The sequence below is a fragment of the Clavelina lepadiformis genome, chromosome 3 (genome assembly GCF_947623445.1).
Source record: "Clavelina lepadiformis chromosome 3, kaClaLepa1.1, whole genome shotgun sequence".
Lineage (NCBI taxonomy): Eukaryota > Metazoa > Chordata > Ascidiacea > Aplousobranchia > Clavelinidae > Clavelina > Clavelina lepadiformis.
The window spans coordinates 192,754-212,766 of record NC_135242.1 but is presented as its reverse complement, the minus strand read 5'-3'; the positions used below and the strand labels follow the sequence as shown (position 1 = coordinate 212,766).

Sequence of the window (20,013 nt, the reverse complement as noted above, 5' to 3'; positions counted from 1 at the left end):
CTATCCTATCCTATGACTGGCGAAAGCACTCACTACTCGCAATCTTTGTTTTTTTGAAAGTACTTCTTGCTTTGAAAAAAAGCTAAAGGTTCATCTTGATGGCCAGGGTGTTTCGTTTGAAGATGACGCTGCAAACGACTTGGTCTCAAAGCGTCGTTTTTTAGCTTTTCCAAGTATATCACGCATTGCACTACGACTTTTAATTCTGTTCACTGTGGTATCTATAAAGCCATACTTCAGATAATTTTGGTCATACTTTCTCTTTTTTCCACTCATTTTGTGTCAATACAGTTAGTTTAACTACTAAAATACCTAGTTGGCGGACTGTAAAATAACAGTCGCGCTGGCAACTGCTACGAGGCTAACACATCGTGATTTACTACCAAAGCACTTTACCTACCATGCCACCTGTTACTCCGTAGCCTGCAGTATAGCATGGTTTGAACTTTGAACTCCGGTTTTGGCACAATGGCAGCAGCCTAATTGTGGAATCTTGTGACGTATTCCAGTATCCAAATTTCAAAAATACAATTGCCATTGTGACACACTTAAAAATTTTAGTAAAAATGAACCTATCCTATAGCGAAAGTGAAGAAAGCACGTTTAGACATAGCTCATAGAATAGACAGTTTGTAATCTCTCGCGCTACTTTATGAATCTAACCCAGGTTGCAGACCCCTGTGTTAAAATGTTAAACAAAAATTGTTTTGTGTGCATTTGTGATACTTTTTTTTACGTCCAACATTTCCACGGAAATCGCAACATCGATCAATGAGGCGTCATCTCGTCAATGGTCTACAAAGTTGATTGTTTACGTTGATGAAAGAAACTAATGATGGAGGGGATGTAGGCCACATTTTCAAATATGGCTGCTATGGTGACCACGATGCGTGTGGCAGAAAAGTCTTTTTAACCGATTTTGTCGTAATAAACGTGATTATGATTTATTACGAAAATTAGACGTTTATGACAGCTCGCAATATGAGTTGCACCGACCACACTACAGCATCAAACTCAGATGGCGAACATCAGAAATGAAAGCGGCATGTCACGTGGTAGACTCCAGCCTTGGTGAGTGAGGGCAGAGTTTATTTACAAACTTTCAAAGTGCAAAATTCACCAAGCATCTAATCTCACTGTTGCTTCATAATCATAAACAATGGGTAGAAACCCAAAAGTGTGACGTCATAAAGTTAATACAAAAGAATTCTTTTTTCAACCGCCTTCCGGCAGATCGGACATTCCACCATCCTGTCGCCACAGAGCTGGCAGGTGCCATGGCCACATAGAAATATCATGTTTTTAATCCTGTCCATGCAGACTGGGCACATCACCTGCAAGATAACCAACAAAGCGAATAAGCGGATGCTACGTCACACAAGCAATCCTGGCGCACAACCTGTTCCTTTATGTCCTGCAACTGCTGCTGCAACTTTCGAATTTCAGCTTCGCTGTTCCTGCTGTCCTTCGACAAATGATTCGCCATGTTGCGGTGTTGCCCCGAATATGACGTCATCGATGACGTTGTCGGCTTGTCCGAGCTGATTAGTGAGTTTTGCGTCATATCGGACAACTATAACGAAAAATGCAAATTCGACACAAACCAAGCAGTAATTATTGCACAACAAAATATATAGTGACGTCACCTGCTGTTGACGTCTCGATTTTTCTCCAGCGCCGTCTAGCGGTAGCTTATGTTCGATGGGTTCCCGGCATTTGACGCATTTCTTCATGAGGTCGCCGCAATCTACACCAACACAGCAAGTAGAGAGCGAGATTTAGTGGCAACAATTCCATATATGGTCATTGACACGAGCAGAGGTACCTTGGCAGGCGCAGGCGTGCGAGCAGGGCTTGAATAGGACGGCTGCCGGCTTTTCTGAACAAACCAGACATTCCTCGACCTAAGACAGAAAATTGTGATTGAGCGACGAGGTTAGATTTTCACACACACACACACACGCGCGCACACACACTAACACACACAGCGGCACAACTCTCATTATTGTATGCTGAACCTTCTGCTTGCTCTGTATCGCCTCCTTGCAGATCAAACACTTTTTCAAGCGCCCGGAACAACTCCAACACGCCACCATGTGTCCGCACGGCATCAGCATCGTGTCACGTGACGCATCCGAACAAATCTGAAGCATTGTGAGGTCATAATTATACATTTCTAACAAAATCGCTGATGGTTGAACAGTTACCATGCATTCTTCGGCCTCTGATCGATCGTTGTTTTTTCGTTGCGGATGAGTGCACGACGGGGAATCACCCGGACGTACTTCATTGTTCATTCCAGCAGATCTGCAACCCAGTGAGGTTGGTTCAATTTCAGCCGCAGTTCCATCAAAGTTTGTGGCAACAACGAGCTATTTATCAAAAAACAATCACCTTTGAATGTTATCGAGTTTATTTCCCGCGTTTACGTCAACTTTGACGTCACCGGCGTTGCCAGTTGAGTGAAGCGACATGTTGTTGATATTTGGTGACGAAGGAATCGATGACGATGAGGTGGCCTCGTTGCTACGCAATAAACAGAATCATATAACGAAGTCATCAGAATGTAAGTGACGTAACAATAGATACCTTTCATGGCTGGATGATTGTCCTTCGGGAGGAAAAGAGAAAGAAAGAGACGTGTTGGGAGCAGCTTCGTCACTCCTAGGCTGGTTTCTGCAAAACAATGACGTTACAATGTGCATTATGACGTGGATGTCAAGTGAACTTACGCTTCATTGCTCGCTTTGACCAGGGACTTGCAAAGGTTCGGGTCTGGACAGAGGTTAAGCGGGGTGTGTCCGTCCTTGTTCTTCAGGTTCAAGTTGGCGCCATTAGCGGCGAGGAACTGAGCGATGGAGGCGCTACTGTGTCTGTCCACTCCCTGTCCGCCGATCCCCATCAACACCTGCCATTGTCACGTCATAACTTATTGTTATTGTAACTACACTCAGTTGAGCAGCAAATTGAAACCAACAAAAGCTCGATTGCGTCAAATAACCAAGTACGCAGCCCCAACAAGGACGTCATTTTATGAGAGATTATGAGTCATACACTTGATTGTGACGACAACAATCTTCGGAGAATTTATAAACAAACTTGCGATATTTCCCAGAACGTTAAAGACGCGCAGCACAGACCTACCTCGTGCGACAAATTTAACAACCAATCACAGCCGGTAGAGACGGCGAGCACGTGATAGGCAACAATGCCCATTATCACGTATGAACTGGCTTGCTACTCGCCTGAACTTGAACAAGCTGCGCACTCGGCAATCTAGAGCGAGTTGTGTGAAGCGAGCAACGTGCATCGCGTCTTCGCTCGCTCATAGATCGATATCTGGGCTACTCTCCGATAAAATATTTAAAACATTAGTGACGTCATAATTACCTTTCCGACCGCGGGGTCCTGTTTGTCCTGGAGCGTTCTGATTTGCCAGAGTGTATGATGACGTAATGCCTCGTGTAAAGGGGTGTCCCCGTCTTTGTCGGCCAGGTTGACGCATGCGCGTTCCCGCACCAGTAGCTGCAACGACAAACGATATGCAGGGGGCTTGGAACCGACAACCCACGTGACTTACCCTGACGATCTGGGTGTGCTGTCGCTCCACCGCGAGATGCAGCGGCGTCTGGAGGTTCACGTTTTGAATGTCGAGGTTCGCGTGACCCTAAAACGATGTGATTGGCTAAATATTTTTTCAAATTTTAGCGGGAATTCGCCGTGACTTACAACTTTAACGAGAAGTTCGGCCACTTCCAGATGGTTGTTGAGCGCGGCCAGGTGTAGCGCTGTGTATCCATCGTCCTTCTTCTCGTCGACAATCCATGGTCGAGTCAACTTCTTCAGCAAAATGCACATAGCGCTGTGACGTAACAAACATATAATCGTAGCTTTTCTTGGCATAGTAACACGTCTGCAACTGCCCCTGCTGCTGCATGCGTCATAGGAACAAATGGGGCATTATGACAACACAAAAGGTCCTATAAGGCGCCATGCAGGACGAAAATATTCGAGATATTTCAGCAGGTTGGTGCCGGGACGAGCCAGCAGCAGCGTGGCACCAGCATGAACGATCAAGTCTCGGCCGTGAATCATCACTTGCAACTTGTACATCTTCGTCGTAGTCGTGGCAACCACGCATGCGCCGTGACGGGGAATTTTCAAACGCACGCTTTCAAGCGCTCGGGGCCACGGTACGCACGTTACATGTAATTATGACGCAAACTAGACCGCTAAGTTAGCGCTATCGACGTAAAGGAGGAATCAGACTGTTATTATCGGTAGCGTGATTTAAATTAGACTTCTAAATTCTACACAATCGAGCTGAATCGAAAATACTTTTTAAAAATAGAATCAAAAATGGTCTAAAAACTCCATTGTGCCGTTCTTCTAATTGAACAAATTCAAAAATAAACATTTACTAAAATTGGAAAGTGCCAAGCCCAAAATACCAGACTTGTTTCGGTCAAAGCCCTTTCAAACGGCGGAGATGCTTCGTTTCTGTGGTTTTAACAATCCCGACCTCGGCTTGCATCGGTCCATCTTGAACCTCGCCGAGATCGAATTACTTTGAAATTTGAGAAATTTTTACAACACTTGGTTGCTATTTGGGGAAACCACCGCTCAAGGGAGGAATTTTCTGAAAATATTTGCGTCAGCGTAATTGGGCAGAACTTCAGTTAAACGACGCAAATTCAGCGACAGCGGCGTTATCGGCAACGTGATTGCGCGGGTGCGCCTGGGGCGGAATATGATCGGATATAAAAGCAGGAACGCGACTCCGTCAAACATTCTGACGACGAGCAAGGTCAGAAGTAAGACAGGTGCCGCCTTTGAAGCCGACTTCATATCATATCGTTCATTATTGAATTGCATTTAACCTTTGTGAGGTAATTTATGTCATTGTTGCGTAAGATACATCAGAGGAGGAGTTTGTTGTGCAAGTGACGTTGAGAGCCAAGGCGCGTGATAATTATCACGTCACAAGAGGAGTGAATATATAAAAGCTTTTGATTCAAACTTCCGGCTGGTAAGCCCTGAATTGCTTTGTGACCTCACAATGACTAATTGTTAATGTCTCTGCGCCATTGATTAGAAGACGATACGTTATCAACTTTGACGAAGTGCCACCACCAGTAGTGACCAACAACTGCTGGTAATTAACGATATATCGGCAAGTCTTTATGACGTAACAAAGTCCATTATCTCAGAGAGCTAATGAAAAGTTTTAACAACATATTTATTAATGAAAAGGCTGATGACGAAGTTGAAGAATAAAACCGCGGCGACTCCTTCTACGACAACATTCCTTCTCAGATGCATTCCGATGACGTAATAGTCACAGTATGCAAAGACAGTCGACTTGCAAATGCTTCATGACGTCACAACTTAAATTAGCGGCCGGGGACAGCTGAGGGGGAGGGCGAGCCTTATAGCGATAAGCGAGAAGCAGCTGACAGTGCAGCTGATGATGGGCAGACGAGCTGGGGGGGTATAAAAGTGCTCGGACGCGCTTCAAGCTCATTCATTCGCGATTTGTCGATCAGGCCGCTTAATGGCAGGAACGGGCTCTACTCGTTGCCATGGTTGCAGTTATAACGTAACAATGGAGTTTTGTTAGACCGCTGAGAAAGAAATATCCAACGGCGGGGAAGGCCCTAGTGTGAGGAGGATTCGGTCGAATGAGTTTACATACTTCTTGGCATGACGCATATTCATGACCTTATATGGAATGTAAAGAAGTATGTGTAGTAATTCGACACTTTCAACTACTCCAATTACCAATTATGACGTTACAATGCGGTGGACAATGGCCGGTTAAGCGGAGCAAATCGATTGGTTCAGATTTGGTCCCCTTCAACCAGCTAAGGTCCAACCAGATCGACGAACGTCAAGATAGGGCAAGTCATAAATGCAGTGACGTCATAATGAGCTTGGCGTTTTGACTTAAATCAAGGCATTGCCGCTTATTCTAGCTTCTCACAGGTCGAAGAAACATTAGAAGCCGTGCGCTGGTCTTCGTTGGATCCTCTATGACATCACAGATGTGGAAGATGACAACAATGAATTTAAGCAATGGGAGCGACATCAAAGGGTTTGCATTGGTTGCGTTCGTGTCAATTTGTCAATAAAACTCGCCGAAGAGAAAATGTGTTGCTCTCTCTAACAAGCCGTCATTTTATCTTATCTCACAAGCTATGTCTGGCCAAAGCGCTAATTGGTGCAGATAAGCGTCTATGACATAACACAGGCAGCTTGTGACCTAACAACTATCTCTGAGCATAGCTCGATAAAGCGGAAATCTTTCAACGCTGACATTTGCAAAGACAATTATGCGCGTCATTAATAACTCAAAGAATTTAAAATATGTGTCATACCTGGGGTTTCCCCTCAAAGAAGCATGATGTAACACGTTAAAGCCGTTGTTGTTGGTTACCGTGACGTCAGCGTGCGCGTCTAGGAGGAAGGTGAGCATGTCATCTCGCTTTTTCAAGATTGCGTCATGTAAGGGGGTGTCCCCTTCAGTGTCCTGTGATGCAACAATCAGCATTATCCGAAATAAAGGGAAGTAAAGTGAAAGAGCAGAACCAACCTGCAGGCTGGAGTGGCAGCCAAGCCTGAGAAGGGTCTGCACCACCCACACGTGACCTCGATTCACTGCGATGTGCAGCGCCGTCTGGCGGCGTTTATTTCGCGCATTCGCGTCACAACCTTCGTTGAATAACATCGTGAGAAGGCACCGGTAGTGGGCGATGTTAAAACAACATGCATGAGATTTTCTTATAAATAAAGTATTTGCTGCTTTCAAGTGTTCGCCCAAGCGCCCTCAGCTGCTTGTCAACAAAAGAAACAAAACCACCAAGGCTTGTCTGATAGCGCGCGAGTTAAACATCGTAGGATGCTTCGGGTTGAGTGAAAATGAAAGTTCTCAGAGAAACCTAAAACATAAGTACATATGACGTCACTGGCGGGTTACCTCCTTTGACGAGGAGTTCGACGACATTCGCTTCATCGGCGAGGGCGGCGTGATGGATCGCGCGGTTCCCGTCTTTATCCTGGAGCACAGAGCGATGTTGAACCCATGCTATGTGACGACAATCAGACAACTCACCTCAATCTCGAGGTCTGCGTCGTGTGCGATCAAGCATGACACAACGTCACGATGACCATTCAAGCATGCAACTTGTAGTGACGTGTGTCCGGCGAATTGTTCGTTGACCTGCGAGCAAGCACCATTCACTATTACATGTAATCATGGGCAGGAGATAGCGGTATCGCCATCTTAGTTCAAACGTTGAACCCAATAAAGTCGACGTCACAAAGAAGCCGGGACTTACATTGGCGTCTTGTCTCTGCAAGATTTCTTCACACTTCTGTGCGTCGCCGGAACCAGCGGCTCTCACCAGCTCTTCATTGACGTCACCAGACTCCTGGCTCTCAAAAAGCTTCTTCAATATTTGCGACAAGTGTTCTGTGAATTTTGAGCTTAGCCAATCACTGTCGTGCTAAATTTGTAATTATGACGCAACAGACATGACTGACCTCCAGACCTTGCTTGACCCTGATCGACCTTGCTCAGCAACATAGGGTTAAATATCCACGACGAACCTTGAAATACAGGCCAGGTCAAAAGTCAAATTGTTTTTACTCCTTAAAAAATGACCAATCACCTGTGACCTCTACTTTGATGTCGCTGTCACCAAAAACCTGCTGCACTCTTCCTATCTTCCCCAGGGTCTGCGATGAAAACAAATCGAAAAATTAAGAGCGCACACACAACTCTCAATGATGGTACCATGGACATCTTACCGGCATCATCGCATCGGACCACTCCCCGTGACCTCTCTGAAGAGCTTTCACGTGATCAACATGAGATGAGATCTGCACCAGATCGCCAACCTACAAAACGTTGCTTAGCAAAATCCAGCAGAGAAAAATGACATCATAACATACCTCGAACTTGGTTTCATTTGAAGAATTCCCATTGGTGGTGACGCTTACTTCACTTCCACTAACTTTGGTTAGGACGGCCGGGTTGAAAGTCCAACTACACACGAAATCTGTATCAGAACGAGCCAACAATGGCAAGTAGTCTCGGAGTACAAGTAAAGCATTTTATGCACCATCCACGACAAAATGATGTTGGATCTTTCTTCTCCAGTGAAATGCCCCGGGTATATATGGGGGGTGCATGGTACCCTATCTGTACTCCGGGATTATTGTGATGAAAGCAAGATGTCATAAACAAAATTGAAATAGCTCACCGATTTCCACTTGCGTAAGAAACAACAATGTCATGGTCTTCGTCTATGCCACAGACTGTACCAGTTGTACCAAGAGTCTAAAATTTAGAATTTAACTTATATCGTCAGCCCCAGCTGTGAACATTTGCTGGTGCCAGTATGTTTTGCATAAAAACTCATGAGTGACGCCAAACTTTGTCTTATTGCATCACAAAGACAAAGTCACCTCAAACATTCCCTCTGTCCATCCGCCGTGACCGTGCTGCAATGACTGCACAATCTCGAGGTCAAGGTCAATGTTGACTCGGTCGTTCAGCTGAAACTCTGTCACTGGCTGTGATTGCTGGCCATTAAGCTGCCCTAAAAGAGAAAATAAGTAGTTTGAACATAGACACATCATTAACACATCAATGTAAATAGTTGGAGATGGACCTAAGCAAGGAAGATGGTCTCGATAGAAAGAAGGTCCTTTCGCGTCTGTGACAACTTTCAAGTCCATCATCCCAGAATAACCGACCCTGTAGAGGTTTTTGGCCCCGACGTCCCACAAGACGTAGGCGGCACTCCTCAAATGCTGGGACGTCCAGTCCTGGATCTTTGTGACCTTTTCATAGAAACATAATCCACGTCTATTACCATTGCAAGTTGGTTCTAAGGACCTCATCTGACCTTCCCCTTCCTCCCATTGCCCCCATCCTGCTCCTCCCACTGCCAGTCCACCCCCCTCACCACCCTGGCTCCTGGGTAAATACCCCGCGCAATTATTTTCTTGCTTTTCCTTCTCGACTCCATTAGAACTCTGAACAAATAATTTTAAAATGAAAATCTTTACGAGCAGCTTGTCCACAGTGAGAACAGAAGCAATGAATTGCCCACTCATGACAATAATTGCAAGTCTATATCAAAGCTTGGCAGAAAGCTGAGGCTTCACATTTTCAATGCCAGAAATCATAGAAATAGTTAACTTGTTATCAAACAACACAACACCTAAACATTGTCACCAAAAGTAGAAATCTCTACATTGAGTTGAAACAACACACCACCTTTCCCCATCAGGAGCGATGATGCGATAAAAACGATGACGTAAGTGGTGCTTATCTCCATGGTAACAAGCTGAGCAGAGGTCGTAGTTGTGGCACTCAGCGCACTTCCACCTGATGCCAAATATGGGTTGAAGGCGGCAAGTGTCACACATGGATCCATGATGCTTCACACCTGCACAACGTGGCGGTCAACTTTGAAACAAAACTTCAAAGCCATGACTTCTTGATCCAGGCCACATACCTGAAGCCGCACTGTCAAGAACTCGGAGGTCATACTGGCCACTGCATCTGTAGTTGGCAGCCGTGCCATTGTCCCAAACAATCACCACCTCTTCGTTGCTTTCAAAACATCGAACTGTCCCCACATGACCTTCTCCGCCGTCCTGCCAAAAATCAACTGTTGTCGAGTCATTGACACAAAATTAACACACTCAATCCAAATAATAGACCAGATAACGTTTAATGCGAGTTCTAACCACAATGCTTTGAAACAATAAAAAGCAGGTCTTGGGTAGTAGCAGGTGAACACATTTGTATAGTATGTATATGTTGAAGTTAGGACTTACACCACAGCGTACTACTCGAATTTGATCAAAAACCACAATTTGTAAACCAAACATAAGCAAACAAATATGTTGACAGCAACGATGCAACAAAGGCTGCAAGAATGAAAGAAGTACACGCAACACAGATGGAGGCTGGTACCTGTCGTCCCCATTTCCAGTCTGGTCCACGAACCACTCTTGAACCAACACCTTCACTTGGATTTCCACTATTTCTTGGTGGTCCGCTGATGTTAGATGGTCCGTTTGAAGCCATTTCTAACTGATCTGTCCACACCACCTCACTGTCGTTCTTCTAACTCTTCCAGGATAATTGTCAACATGCTTTAAAATTAGAAAATATCCACCTAATGAAATAATAGCTTTTAACATACAATTGACTTTGTACATAGATTTTAATGTGATATCCATAGTTGCTTTCTAATGAACATCAGTTTCCATGGCAACCCTAACTGTGCTGCGGATACAGAGCTAACAGAAAGCTTGAGAACGGATTAAAATATTCTCCAAATACAAAAATCTTGCTACAAATAGTGCAAGTGCAAGGTTTTGTTTGAGGCGACTACATTTAACAACGACATGAATTCTCTTCCTATGCTTTAATGCAAATATAATTCAAGCTTGACTCGAATAAATATCGTGGTTTAGAAATTGGATAAATTGCTTGAAGCCGACAAGAGTGACATCATGATTTGTCACATTAAAAAGCAAGCGAACCAAACATGAAAATTTCTTAAATGCTACAACAATTGAAGCTATTCTACATCGCTATTGACTTGGTGGAACTTTTTTAATCTGCATTCCCATGTTGGTTAAATCCCAATGGTATATAATTTAGCATTTAAAGCCATTTAGAAAATTTAGCATTACTTTTTCAAAAATGCCCAATTCTGCAGGCTGCCAGCAGGTACTGGTTTTGGCGCTTTGCCTTTATCAAGCCTGTCTGCTAAAACACTTGCTACGAATCATGTTAAAATGCGTAACAACAGCGTCCGCAGTTGATTAAATGCAGACAAACTTTAGCTAAGCGCACATAAGAGTGCTTACTATCGCATCTGGTTTGCTATCGAATATAATTATCAGCACTTCAGTGGGCTCTTGGTCTTGTCCAGTTCTGTAAATTGACCGATGAGACACGCTAGGAGTGATATGCATTAGTAGAATAGAGTTCCTATTGTGGTAAACTATAATAATTTTTCAAAAGTTTAGGGTACCTGTCTCCGGCCCTCCTGAAACGAGTCCTTGCGAGCAATTAATTTTATCTCCGGCACACTAAGCAATAAGCATTAACTTTCTAATTTGGGCTAATTGGATAAAGCCAGCCTTGCTGATCTGTCACGCCTCGATGACTTTAAACATTTATCACAGTTTTACTTGAAACTTAGAAGGACAACGAATGTATGTTGTTGAGCTGTTCTGGATCCACAACGGCAGCTAACTTGAAATTATTTCATCGGCAAATAAAATGTGTCGGAGCAAAACTTGACGCAGAGACGTCTCAAAAGAGCATCGCTCTAATACATTTAAGTATTAGTCAATAAGTCTGAATAATACAATAACAATAGTCTAACAATACAATAAGTCGATTATAGCTTACGTCTCAAAAGAGCATCGCTGTACCTCCTTGTCTTAAAGACGACTGACTCAAAAAGCAAACTGTGAATAAAGGAAAAAATATTGTGAGTTTTTCGGCAAATAGCATTGTGTGCTGCCGGTACCTAGTGGACAGGGCGGCCAACTCTGCACTCACTCAACTGTGTTTTTTATTGAATTTGGTAATTTGGCGCAACTCAGGTGCATTAAGGATACTACTTAAACATGCAGGTTCGAGAGATTCAAAAGACACCACTTGGTTGAAGTTGGACAGATGCATCCATTGTGTACTTCCAGGATTGTGGCATGAAGCAGCATAACTCAAGCGCTGAAAAGCCTTGGAAAGTGTATTGGGGTTTTAGACAATGCTTCGTCGTCACATAGCACTGGGGTTCCCTGATGCCGTACCAACACAATTTCCCTGAACTAAGAGATATATCAAAACAATTGGTACCTTTTGAAACACTGAAACCAAGTGAATAAGTGACACAAGTGGTAGCAATTGAACTTGTATAGTTTAGTAATACCAGATTTTTTCGGACAGAAGCAATGGCTGCTATATTTTATATTTGATCATTTTGCGTGATTTCTAGGCCTAGTAGTATATTTTTTAATCTGATCAACAGACGATAGGACTCCTTTACTGTGTTGCTAATCCTGTTTTTTACAACAGTTTTTGTTTTATTGAGTGTTGATCGAGACAATACCACAAAGACAATAGCTATCGCAGAAGCTCATGTGTGTGAGTGACTTTCAATGGAGGAATACTTTATCACCGTTCGTTGCGGCTTCTTATCAAGGGCGGCTGCTATTTGTTATTGTCAATGATTTTGTACAGCTTCTGATCGAAGGTTAAAGTTTTCAGATTATATTTAATATTCGTTTAATCAATTGTTTTAAAATTTATGGAAGGTTTTATAGCAATCAGGATGTACGAAGGGACTTGGTAAAATATTAAAACCAGCACCTGACAGCCTGCGAAAGTGCCCTTATGGAACTTTGCAGCTCAAGATCTTGTCAAAAAAGGCCAAAAAATTCAGTCTGGGACACACAGATGTTGACAAATTAATCAATGAAAAAGCAGAGGAATGCTCAGACAGCAAAGTTTAAATTTTTCAATTTTAAATGCATAGAAGACACACCTGAAGGCCTTGCATTGAGGGAAATGCGGTTGCCATATTGTAGGTCTACATGACAAGAAATAAATGCTATTTCGAAGTGAACACCACCATTAGTCTGTGTCCAGCTGTTCAGTTGATTCCATAAGGTGAGATCAAAAGATGGCGCATTATTCTCTGTCAGCACTCAGCCATAGATATCCTGCACTCAGCACAGAAGCCGAACATAGAAACATAATTAACAGCAAATTTCAATTTGGGCACTCCGTAAATCCTGCGCATGACACAATCAGACAATCGCCCATGGACGGGTGAAAGTGGACGATTTTTGCGTAAGCTTCCATGGACCACCTGATCGGGACTACGGTCCCATGGATGGAATTCATTTTAGTGTAGGGTTGCCATACGTCCGGATTTTCCCGGACATGTCCGGAATTTTAGTGTTCAAACTGCGTCCGGGGGGAAATGCTAAAATATGCTTAAATGTCCGGAATTTTTTTAAATTGTTTGTTGCGTTACGGGTAATAATTTCATTGTTACGTCATAAACGACAATACAGCGCTCTATTTGGGATACAATGATACATGGATGAGTGGAGCTGGGCTAGTAGCTGAAGGCCTTATATCTTGGTCGATATTGCAAAATTTAGAACATGTCTGAAACGATAAGAGCGTATATTCGCTGAAGAAAGTTATAAAGCAGTGTAAGCAGTAAAAAATAGCTCAACAAGAAGTCTGTTGCAGACCAAATGAAAATACCAAGGAAATTGAATTAATGCTTAATGATTTCGAAGTGGGGCGCGGGTTTTGTTCGCACCGTTAAGGTGGGGCGCCTCTCCATAAGGTTTAGAACCCTTGTTCTAGTTGAAGATGCGAACCGAATATGTTAAGTGCTAAAATTTAATTTTGTTATTGTTTAATTGTAGAATATGGCTAAGCGAAAATGTAAATTCACGGATGAAATGCAAGCAAAACATCCATGCTTCAGAAAGGGTAGAAATGAATGGGAAGCAGAGTGTTTAGTTTGCAAACCGGGAACATACATCTCAGTTTCACACAGACAGACAATGTGTTCATACCTCATTTTAAAAATCGCTAGTGGGCACTAAAGAGTGTCCGGATTTTAGGCCACGAAAATATGGTAACCCTATTTTAGTGGGGTTTTCCAATCCCAAAAACCGTCCTTGGACGCTTGTGCAAAAATCGTCCATTTTCAACCGTCCATGGACGATCCGCATATTGCGTCGTGCCCAGCTTTTACCCGGTGCTTCTAACGTGCATTAGCAGTAGCTGGTGGCCATGTTATTGCACCCACAAGACTGCACCAACGGAATTACACACAACGCATTTGCAACCACACGCATTTGCAACCACACCGGCCACACGGGTTTGCATCCACAAATAATTGCACACGTTCCGGGTTTGGGACTGCAAGAAACATGTGCTGTAATACATATAATACATAAGGAAATACGCTACGTACGTAACAATGTAACATGGATAACAGCTAAATGACTTAGGAAAACATATTTAACCTAACAAACCTGGTTTATCGCGAGTTTAGGCGAACAGATCGTGACGTCACATCCGTTTTGACGGATTCAGGCGCTGTACAATTGGGGAAAAGTGGAGAAAAGTCTTCGAATGACCAAACTTATCATCAATTGCCTTTTGCAATTCACTTTGATTTCTTAATTTTCATCGCTGTTTGTTTAACCTGTAATGAAAAGTGGATATATGGCACCTTAACTTGAGAGGTTGACCCACTTCACTACAATAATTACTTGTTGAAATGTTTATTGCGGGTGATGATATATGAGTCTCATAAGGTCGTTATCTGCTTTTCTCACCCTCAGACTTAATTGTTCACATTAACGGTTTATAGTCTTGTGAAGATTACAACAAAGTGGTCTAACTTGACATTGAACTTCTTCAAATTGAATTCACAATGGTTACACAGGAATGACAACTGTATAAACTGATTATATTGAAGCTTCTTTGAACAAATACATTTAGACAAAACATTGGCACACCAACAGCATAAAGACGTCCATGTTGCAGCGTTTATCTTAGTAGACTTTTTGCATTGAACAACTGTGAATAATGTGATACTAATAGGCCTGCTGCCAATAAAGCACGCAGAATAGACAGGCACGATACAATAAAATTTCATCCAAAATTTGTCAAGTTTTGCTTGTAACATGATGTAATCGATAAACAAATCGCTTTCTTTCAAAAAATAGTGGTTAATAAACGATTGAAAAAGCAAAATCGTTAGGAAAACGACCTTCATTGTAAGTAGCCTACTACTGGCTCTAGTTTAGCTTTGTCGGAAAACTAGATCATAACTTTTAACAAAAGTCATTAAATTTATAAGTAATATTGCATTCGGGTTCGCCATTGTTGGTATTCGTGTTCGCCCGAATCTTCCATAAAGGCGATATTCGGCGAATCTATTCGGGTTTGGGTTCGTATCGGCCCATCCCTAGTAAATAGGGTTAACTTGAATGTTTTTTTATTCAGTGTTTTCGATGTAATTTGGCCTATGCATTCATAAAATAGTCGATTATAGCTTACATTAAACGTCCATAAAAACAATTAAAGGTTCTATTAGATCAGGGGTCGGCAACCTTTTGCTAGTCACGGGCCAAATGTCGAGCGTACAACTCTTTGGCGGGCCGGAATTTTCATTAATACTATAATTGCTAAATGCTAACACTACAGTTTGAAACTCAATAAGACACGGCGGGCCGTATTCTTGTGATAACTAATTAATATGTCTCGGGCCGGACGATTTCGCATGGCGGGCCGGATCCGGCCCGCGGGCCGTAGGTTGCCGACCCCTGTATTAGATATACCGCATATGCGGTTTAATGTTTGTGCCAAATTTTCACCTAGCAACTACTTTTATAAAATACCCATAAAATACTTCTATGCCATGAATGAGTTATCATCACCTTAGCTGTTATTGTAGATGGGTGCTACCTTAAGATTCTTTGAAAATGGACTTCTCATATCTCTATCAAAACCTCTCCTGTCATTGTTGCCTTATGGCTGCTCAACCGTTATACCCAAGTCCAAATTGGTAAGATCAATACACGCAGAGTTTCAAATGCTTGAGCCTGTTGTCATGGAAACAAGTCTGGCCGAAATGCGCGAGAATCAAAGCGCAATGTTCGTGCCCATTCTGTGATTTTAATTCTCGTTTCGCAAATGACCCGTAGTCCGATTTTGGACGAACACTCTGCGAAAAGATGAGCAAGGCTGGTAAATAAGACAATAGCCTATATCTTGTCCTGAAGTAGGCCTATGAGGTCCAGCGTCAAAAACAGTTCCGGGTTCTGTCTTGTAGCCCTGATGTACATTTGTACAGTAAATGTGGTTTATGTAATTATATGATAAGACACGACATGGCACAACACAATACAGTGTTACAAGTTATGAGAAAATTCGTGTTAGGAGCGCACTAGGTTGAGAGCAGCTTGCCATGCACACGGAGCGAAAACTTTCATTGATATTTACATTAGATGTGAACAATCATATGGCACGGAAAGTTTTCAAAAAGCCGTTCCTTTGTTTTCAACGACATTCAATTCGTCGTATTTAGGAGACTTGCGGTAGTAAATCCACACGCTGACTCCTGGAAAGTAATAAAGTTACATTGAATTTGAAAATAATGTATTTACGGCAAAGTGGCTTCTGGAAAGAAATTCATCAAACTGATATAAATTAAAGGCCATAACCGAGCACATGTCAGTCGACCATCTGCTTAACTTCAATATTAAAACACATGCAAACCTAAATGTTTTCATGAAAGTTACAGCCCTATCACGCAATAATATTGCTTGCATCAAAGTCTGAAAATTTACTTGCTACTGCTTGGGCTATTCTGTTTTGAACAAAGTTGTGATCCATGAAACTTACGGTGACAGATCATTGAGAAGCAAAGGAAAGCAATTTGGACGTAGATTTTGGTTGAAACACAAAGGCTGCTGCTCCACCCTGTCTGCCAGGCTATTCCAACCAACGTGTACATATTCCAGACAGTGAAAGCGACTTCCTCGTTCTCAGGAAAATAGGCTCCGTGCATTTCTACGGAGAACAATAAAAGTTTTGTTGGCGAGCAGTTATTTTTGCATTTCACAGCTTGTAGGCAGAAGCGAATTTAGCTCGCAAGTTGTAGCAATCAGTGAAACGGAGATTGCTGTGGTTCTTGATGTCTGTGTCTCTATATCTTACAACTCTATTATTATCACGATGCTTATAGATTATATTGCAGGTGTGACATCAATAAACAACCGAAGGCTGCGGATTCGAAATGTAAATGAACAGCAGGTGTGTCCAAAACATGTCTGGTTTTATTTGCAAACAAATAAAAGCATCAAGAATAGCCTTTCACTGCTTTTGAGTTGCTGATTGCTGCAGTTTGGTTTGATTAGCGTTTTAAAAGTTACCAGCACATTTTCTTGTCTTACCGTTTACTAATGGTTGCCAAACACCATCTATCAGCCCAACCATTGCAAATATGATATAAACCACCCATAATGATGACTGGGAAGGAACCCAGAAGAGACAAATCATATAGTTGGAAATGTCAAGAAAAAATCCGACGATGAAAGTGAAATTCCTTCCGAATCTGCCCGAAATTCTGCCGCTCACGAACGACATCAACGAATCGGCGGCTCCAGTTACGGCGAGCATGAGGCCGACCTGCGAAGCAAGTGTGAGCAAACTCCTCGCTATTTCATCTGAACAAAAGCTGCCGGTATATGACGTACCTGCTCAACTCCAAGCATGCAAGACCCGAACGCTCTGGACACTTCCGTGAAGCCAAAGGCCATGAAAAAGCCACTATACAGCGCGAATGGCGTTATAAGGAGTTGTTTGGGATTGATGAGATGAAGCAGCGTCCCCATGAAAGTTCTCGTTATGAATTGCCAAGCGCCCTAGAAATTTGTTATTTACAGAGGTGGGCTTTGAGGTACTTTGAAAGTACCGTTGGTATCTGTACCGGTACTTAGCAAAAAATGTACTGACAGTTCCAGTATTCGGTAGTATGTTAAAAAGTAGTTTGGTAGTTTGTCGGTACTTGTTGTGTAAAAGATGCTGCTGCAAATGCAGCGATTGCCACTATTATGCCCTGGTAAAGGTTACTCCAGGTCAAAACATATGTGACGTTAATCGCTTGCAATTTTACTCGACATTTCTATTTTAAAAAAGATCAACAGATGCTAAAATCAGCATTAAGGATTAATTAACATGTATTTTTGAAAACATATTCGTTAAAATTTTGAAATTATCAAGTGAAAAGTATCGAGTACCGGAAATAGCTAAAATTTAGTTTTTCAAGTATCGAATCAGCGAAGCGTAACACTACCGATTTACCGATCAAATGATTTTGTGCTCACCACAGCATAATGATGATGGCATTAAAAGCCGGTGAAAAATCCATTTATTGTAGCGCAATAAACAGGGTGGCTTACTTTGCTGATGTGTTGGCGGGTTAATTCAAGGTATTATTCTAAGTCGTATAAGCACTAACTAAAGATGGGTTCACGGAAGCTCTGGTGTCGCTAACTAGCTTTAATGGAAACCCGTCAAGAAATGGGACTCAAACCTTTGCTAGAAAATATTCAAAACTGAAGCGTAAGTTTATGCCAAAATGGCGGAGTTTTGTTTTCACGTACATTCGTCACCACTCAAACTACCTCGGATGAAACAAAACTGTCAATTCAACGAGATTTCACACCATAAATTCTTCAATATGTGACAATTCCACGATCTTACTCACGTCATCATGATTGCTGACGTCATCATCGGGAGGATTTTCATTTCCCTTGTCTTCCACTTCTAAGCTTTGGTCAATGTCACGTACAAGGGTGGAGTGAATGAGCATGGCCAACAGCACCAAGCCGGCCATGACCCCGATCATTATATAAAGCAGAGTCTGAGAGGCGGGAACATATTGGTTGAGATACTGAGCTGTTATGTTCGGGACTTGGCAGTCATTTATCCCGCAGTAAGAAAGTTCACGAGCCGACGTGTCTGAGCTTGCATTTGAGCTGCCTCCATATAAAATCGCGTAATTTATCAAATTGCCGAACACCTGAAAAGGTTTGAAGGAGCTTGAACTTGAAGTTATTTGTCAAAACATTTGCATTTCGTTTTTCAACGCAGCTCACTCACCCCACTGAACTGAAAAGCGCAATAAAATAGACCGATGAACTCAGTCGTGTATCTCTCTGTGCTTTTTGTCCCATGTCTTGCAAAACGACGAGCGTAATGGACGACAAATAGCATCATGGCTGGCCACATGGTCGCTTCGCCCATTCCGACAATCACTCCAGCAGGAATGAGCGTGTAGGACTCTGAAAAATTATCCGCAATTTTCTTTGCGTTTTAACAGTAGTGAAAGTTCTCATGGGATTCGTTGTGTTAAAACGCTACGTCATATTTTCGAGGAGCTCGTTACGATAGAAGTTGTCAGTTTAGATAAAATTGTACCTGGGTAATAGTTGACCAATATGTAGACGAGGTATGTAAATTCACAGAAGAGGACGCACGCTTTCTTTCCAAACCTTTTTAAGATGAGTGGGGTCAGTGTGACGCCAAACAAACTTGCCGTGACGTATGTCGCAGTCACGGACGCATTTCCTGCAAAATGATGTCGTTGCTTTGCACATGTTCATTGCCTGTGACGTCAATCACACCGTAGCTTGTTTGCAAAAGAAGCTGAAACTGCGCTAATCTCACCCACTCCGTCTTCTATGTTGATGCTTGACTGCAGGCCAAGTAGAACGAGATACCCAGCAAACGTTAAAAATATACCGGAGGTAAAAATTGCAAACTTTATCACAATTTGCCGCCGCAAACTCGCCGTAGATGACATTTTAGACAGTTGACCTTTAACCTTCCCCTTATCTCTGAATGCCCTTTAACAAATCACTGACAGACCCTGATCGAAAAGAACTGCTTGCGTTTGATGTACAGTTGCGGTAATAATGGTGGTCATATGCTGGCGTGCACAACTAAGCAAATATTTGCCATGTCTTTGTTTTCTTGCAATAAAACCGCTGTTGAACGGACCAACCGCAGATATCAAATTAAGGAGGGGCAATAAAACTTCACTTATGTAATAGAAATATTAACATTGCACACATTGCACACACTGCACATTCACTTATATAATATTGCATACTATCTTTCTATTAGCATATGATTTATTTCCCAAATGTTAAATTTTTTCGTTTTATCAGCATCAAAATACGGACTACTGTATTTTCTTGAATATAAACCGCGGCTACTATTTTTTATTTTTGAACGTTTTGTGCGGCTTCTATTTTTATTACATGAACATTTTTGTCTTCTAATTCGTACTCAGTGGGAATTCCAGTTTATCTACCATAAGTACCGGTAACAAGAAAAGAGAAACAGTAATTCAGCTGCAATTTTAT

General features: G+C 42.4%; 2 protein-coding genes across 4 annotated transcripts; both read right to left on the bottom strand.

Moving 5' to 3' along the window:
• Positions 1–1,067: 1,067 nt before the first annotated feature.
• Positions 1,068–12,851, bottom strand: LOC143449303 (E3 ubiquitin-protein ligase MIB1-like). Of its 3 annotated transcripts, none has more exons than XM_076949447.1 (29): positions 12,585–12,851; positions 9,992–10,173; positions 9,528–9,669; positions 9,287–9,458; positions 8,913–9,042; positions 8,676–8,847; positions 8,470–8,603; positions 8,265–8,341; positions 7,954–8,047; positions 7,810–7,899; positions 7,671–7,737; positions 7,543–7,608; positions 7,338–7,471; positions 7,112–7,219; positions 6,977–7,055; positions 6,593–6,711; positions 6,378–6,529; positions 3,730–3,862; positions 3,581–3,667; positions 3,391–3,525; positions 2,733–2,908; positions 2,590–2,676; positions 2,395–2,526; positions 2,208–2,307; positions 2,019–2,144; positions 1,826–1,904; positions 1,647–1,747; positions 1,400–1,573; positions 1,068–1,334 (listed from the first exon to the last, which is right to left on the bottom strand). In XM_076949447.1, the coding sequence occupies exons 2-29, from the start codon at positions 10,103–10,105 to the stop codon at positions 1,194–1,196; spliced, it is 3,321 nt and encodes a 1,106-aa protein (XP_076805562.1). In that variant the 5' UTR covers positions 10,106–10,173; positions 12,585–12,851; the 3' UTR covers positions 1,068–1,193. The 3 variants fall into 3 exon arrangements, with proteins under 3 accessions (XP_076805562.1, XP_076805561.1, XP_076805563.1); XM_076949446.1 differs by having other exon boundaries at positions 9,992–10,196; positions 12,585–12,850; XM_076949448.1 differs by lacking the exon at positions 12,585–12,851 and having other exon boundaries at positions 9,528–9,683; positions 9,992–10,161.
• Positions 12,852–15,901: 3,050 nt separating this feature from the next.
• Positions 15,902–19,530, bottom strand: LOC143449532 (protein unc-93 homolog A-like). The gene is made up of 8 exons (XM_076949770.1): positions 19,313–19,530; positions 19,064–19,213; positions 18,746–18,927; positions 18,351–18,665; positions 17,338–17,505; positions 17,035–17,269; positions 16,484–16,651; positions 15,902–16,199 (listed from the first exon to the last, which is right to left on the bottom strand). The coding sequence occupies exons 1-8, from the start codon at positions 19,446–19,448 to the stop codon at positions 16,117–16,119; spliced, it is 1,437 nt and encodes a 478-aa protein (XP_076805885.1). The 5' UTR covers positions 19,449–19,530; the 3' UTR covers positions 15,902–16,116.
• Between the last annotated feature and the right edge of the window lie 483 nt (positions 19,531–20,013).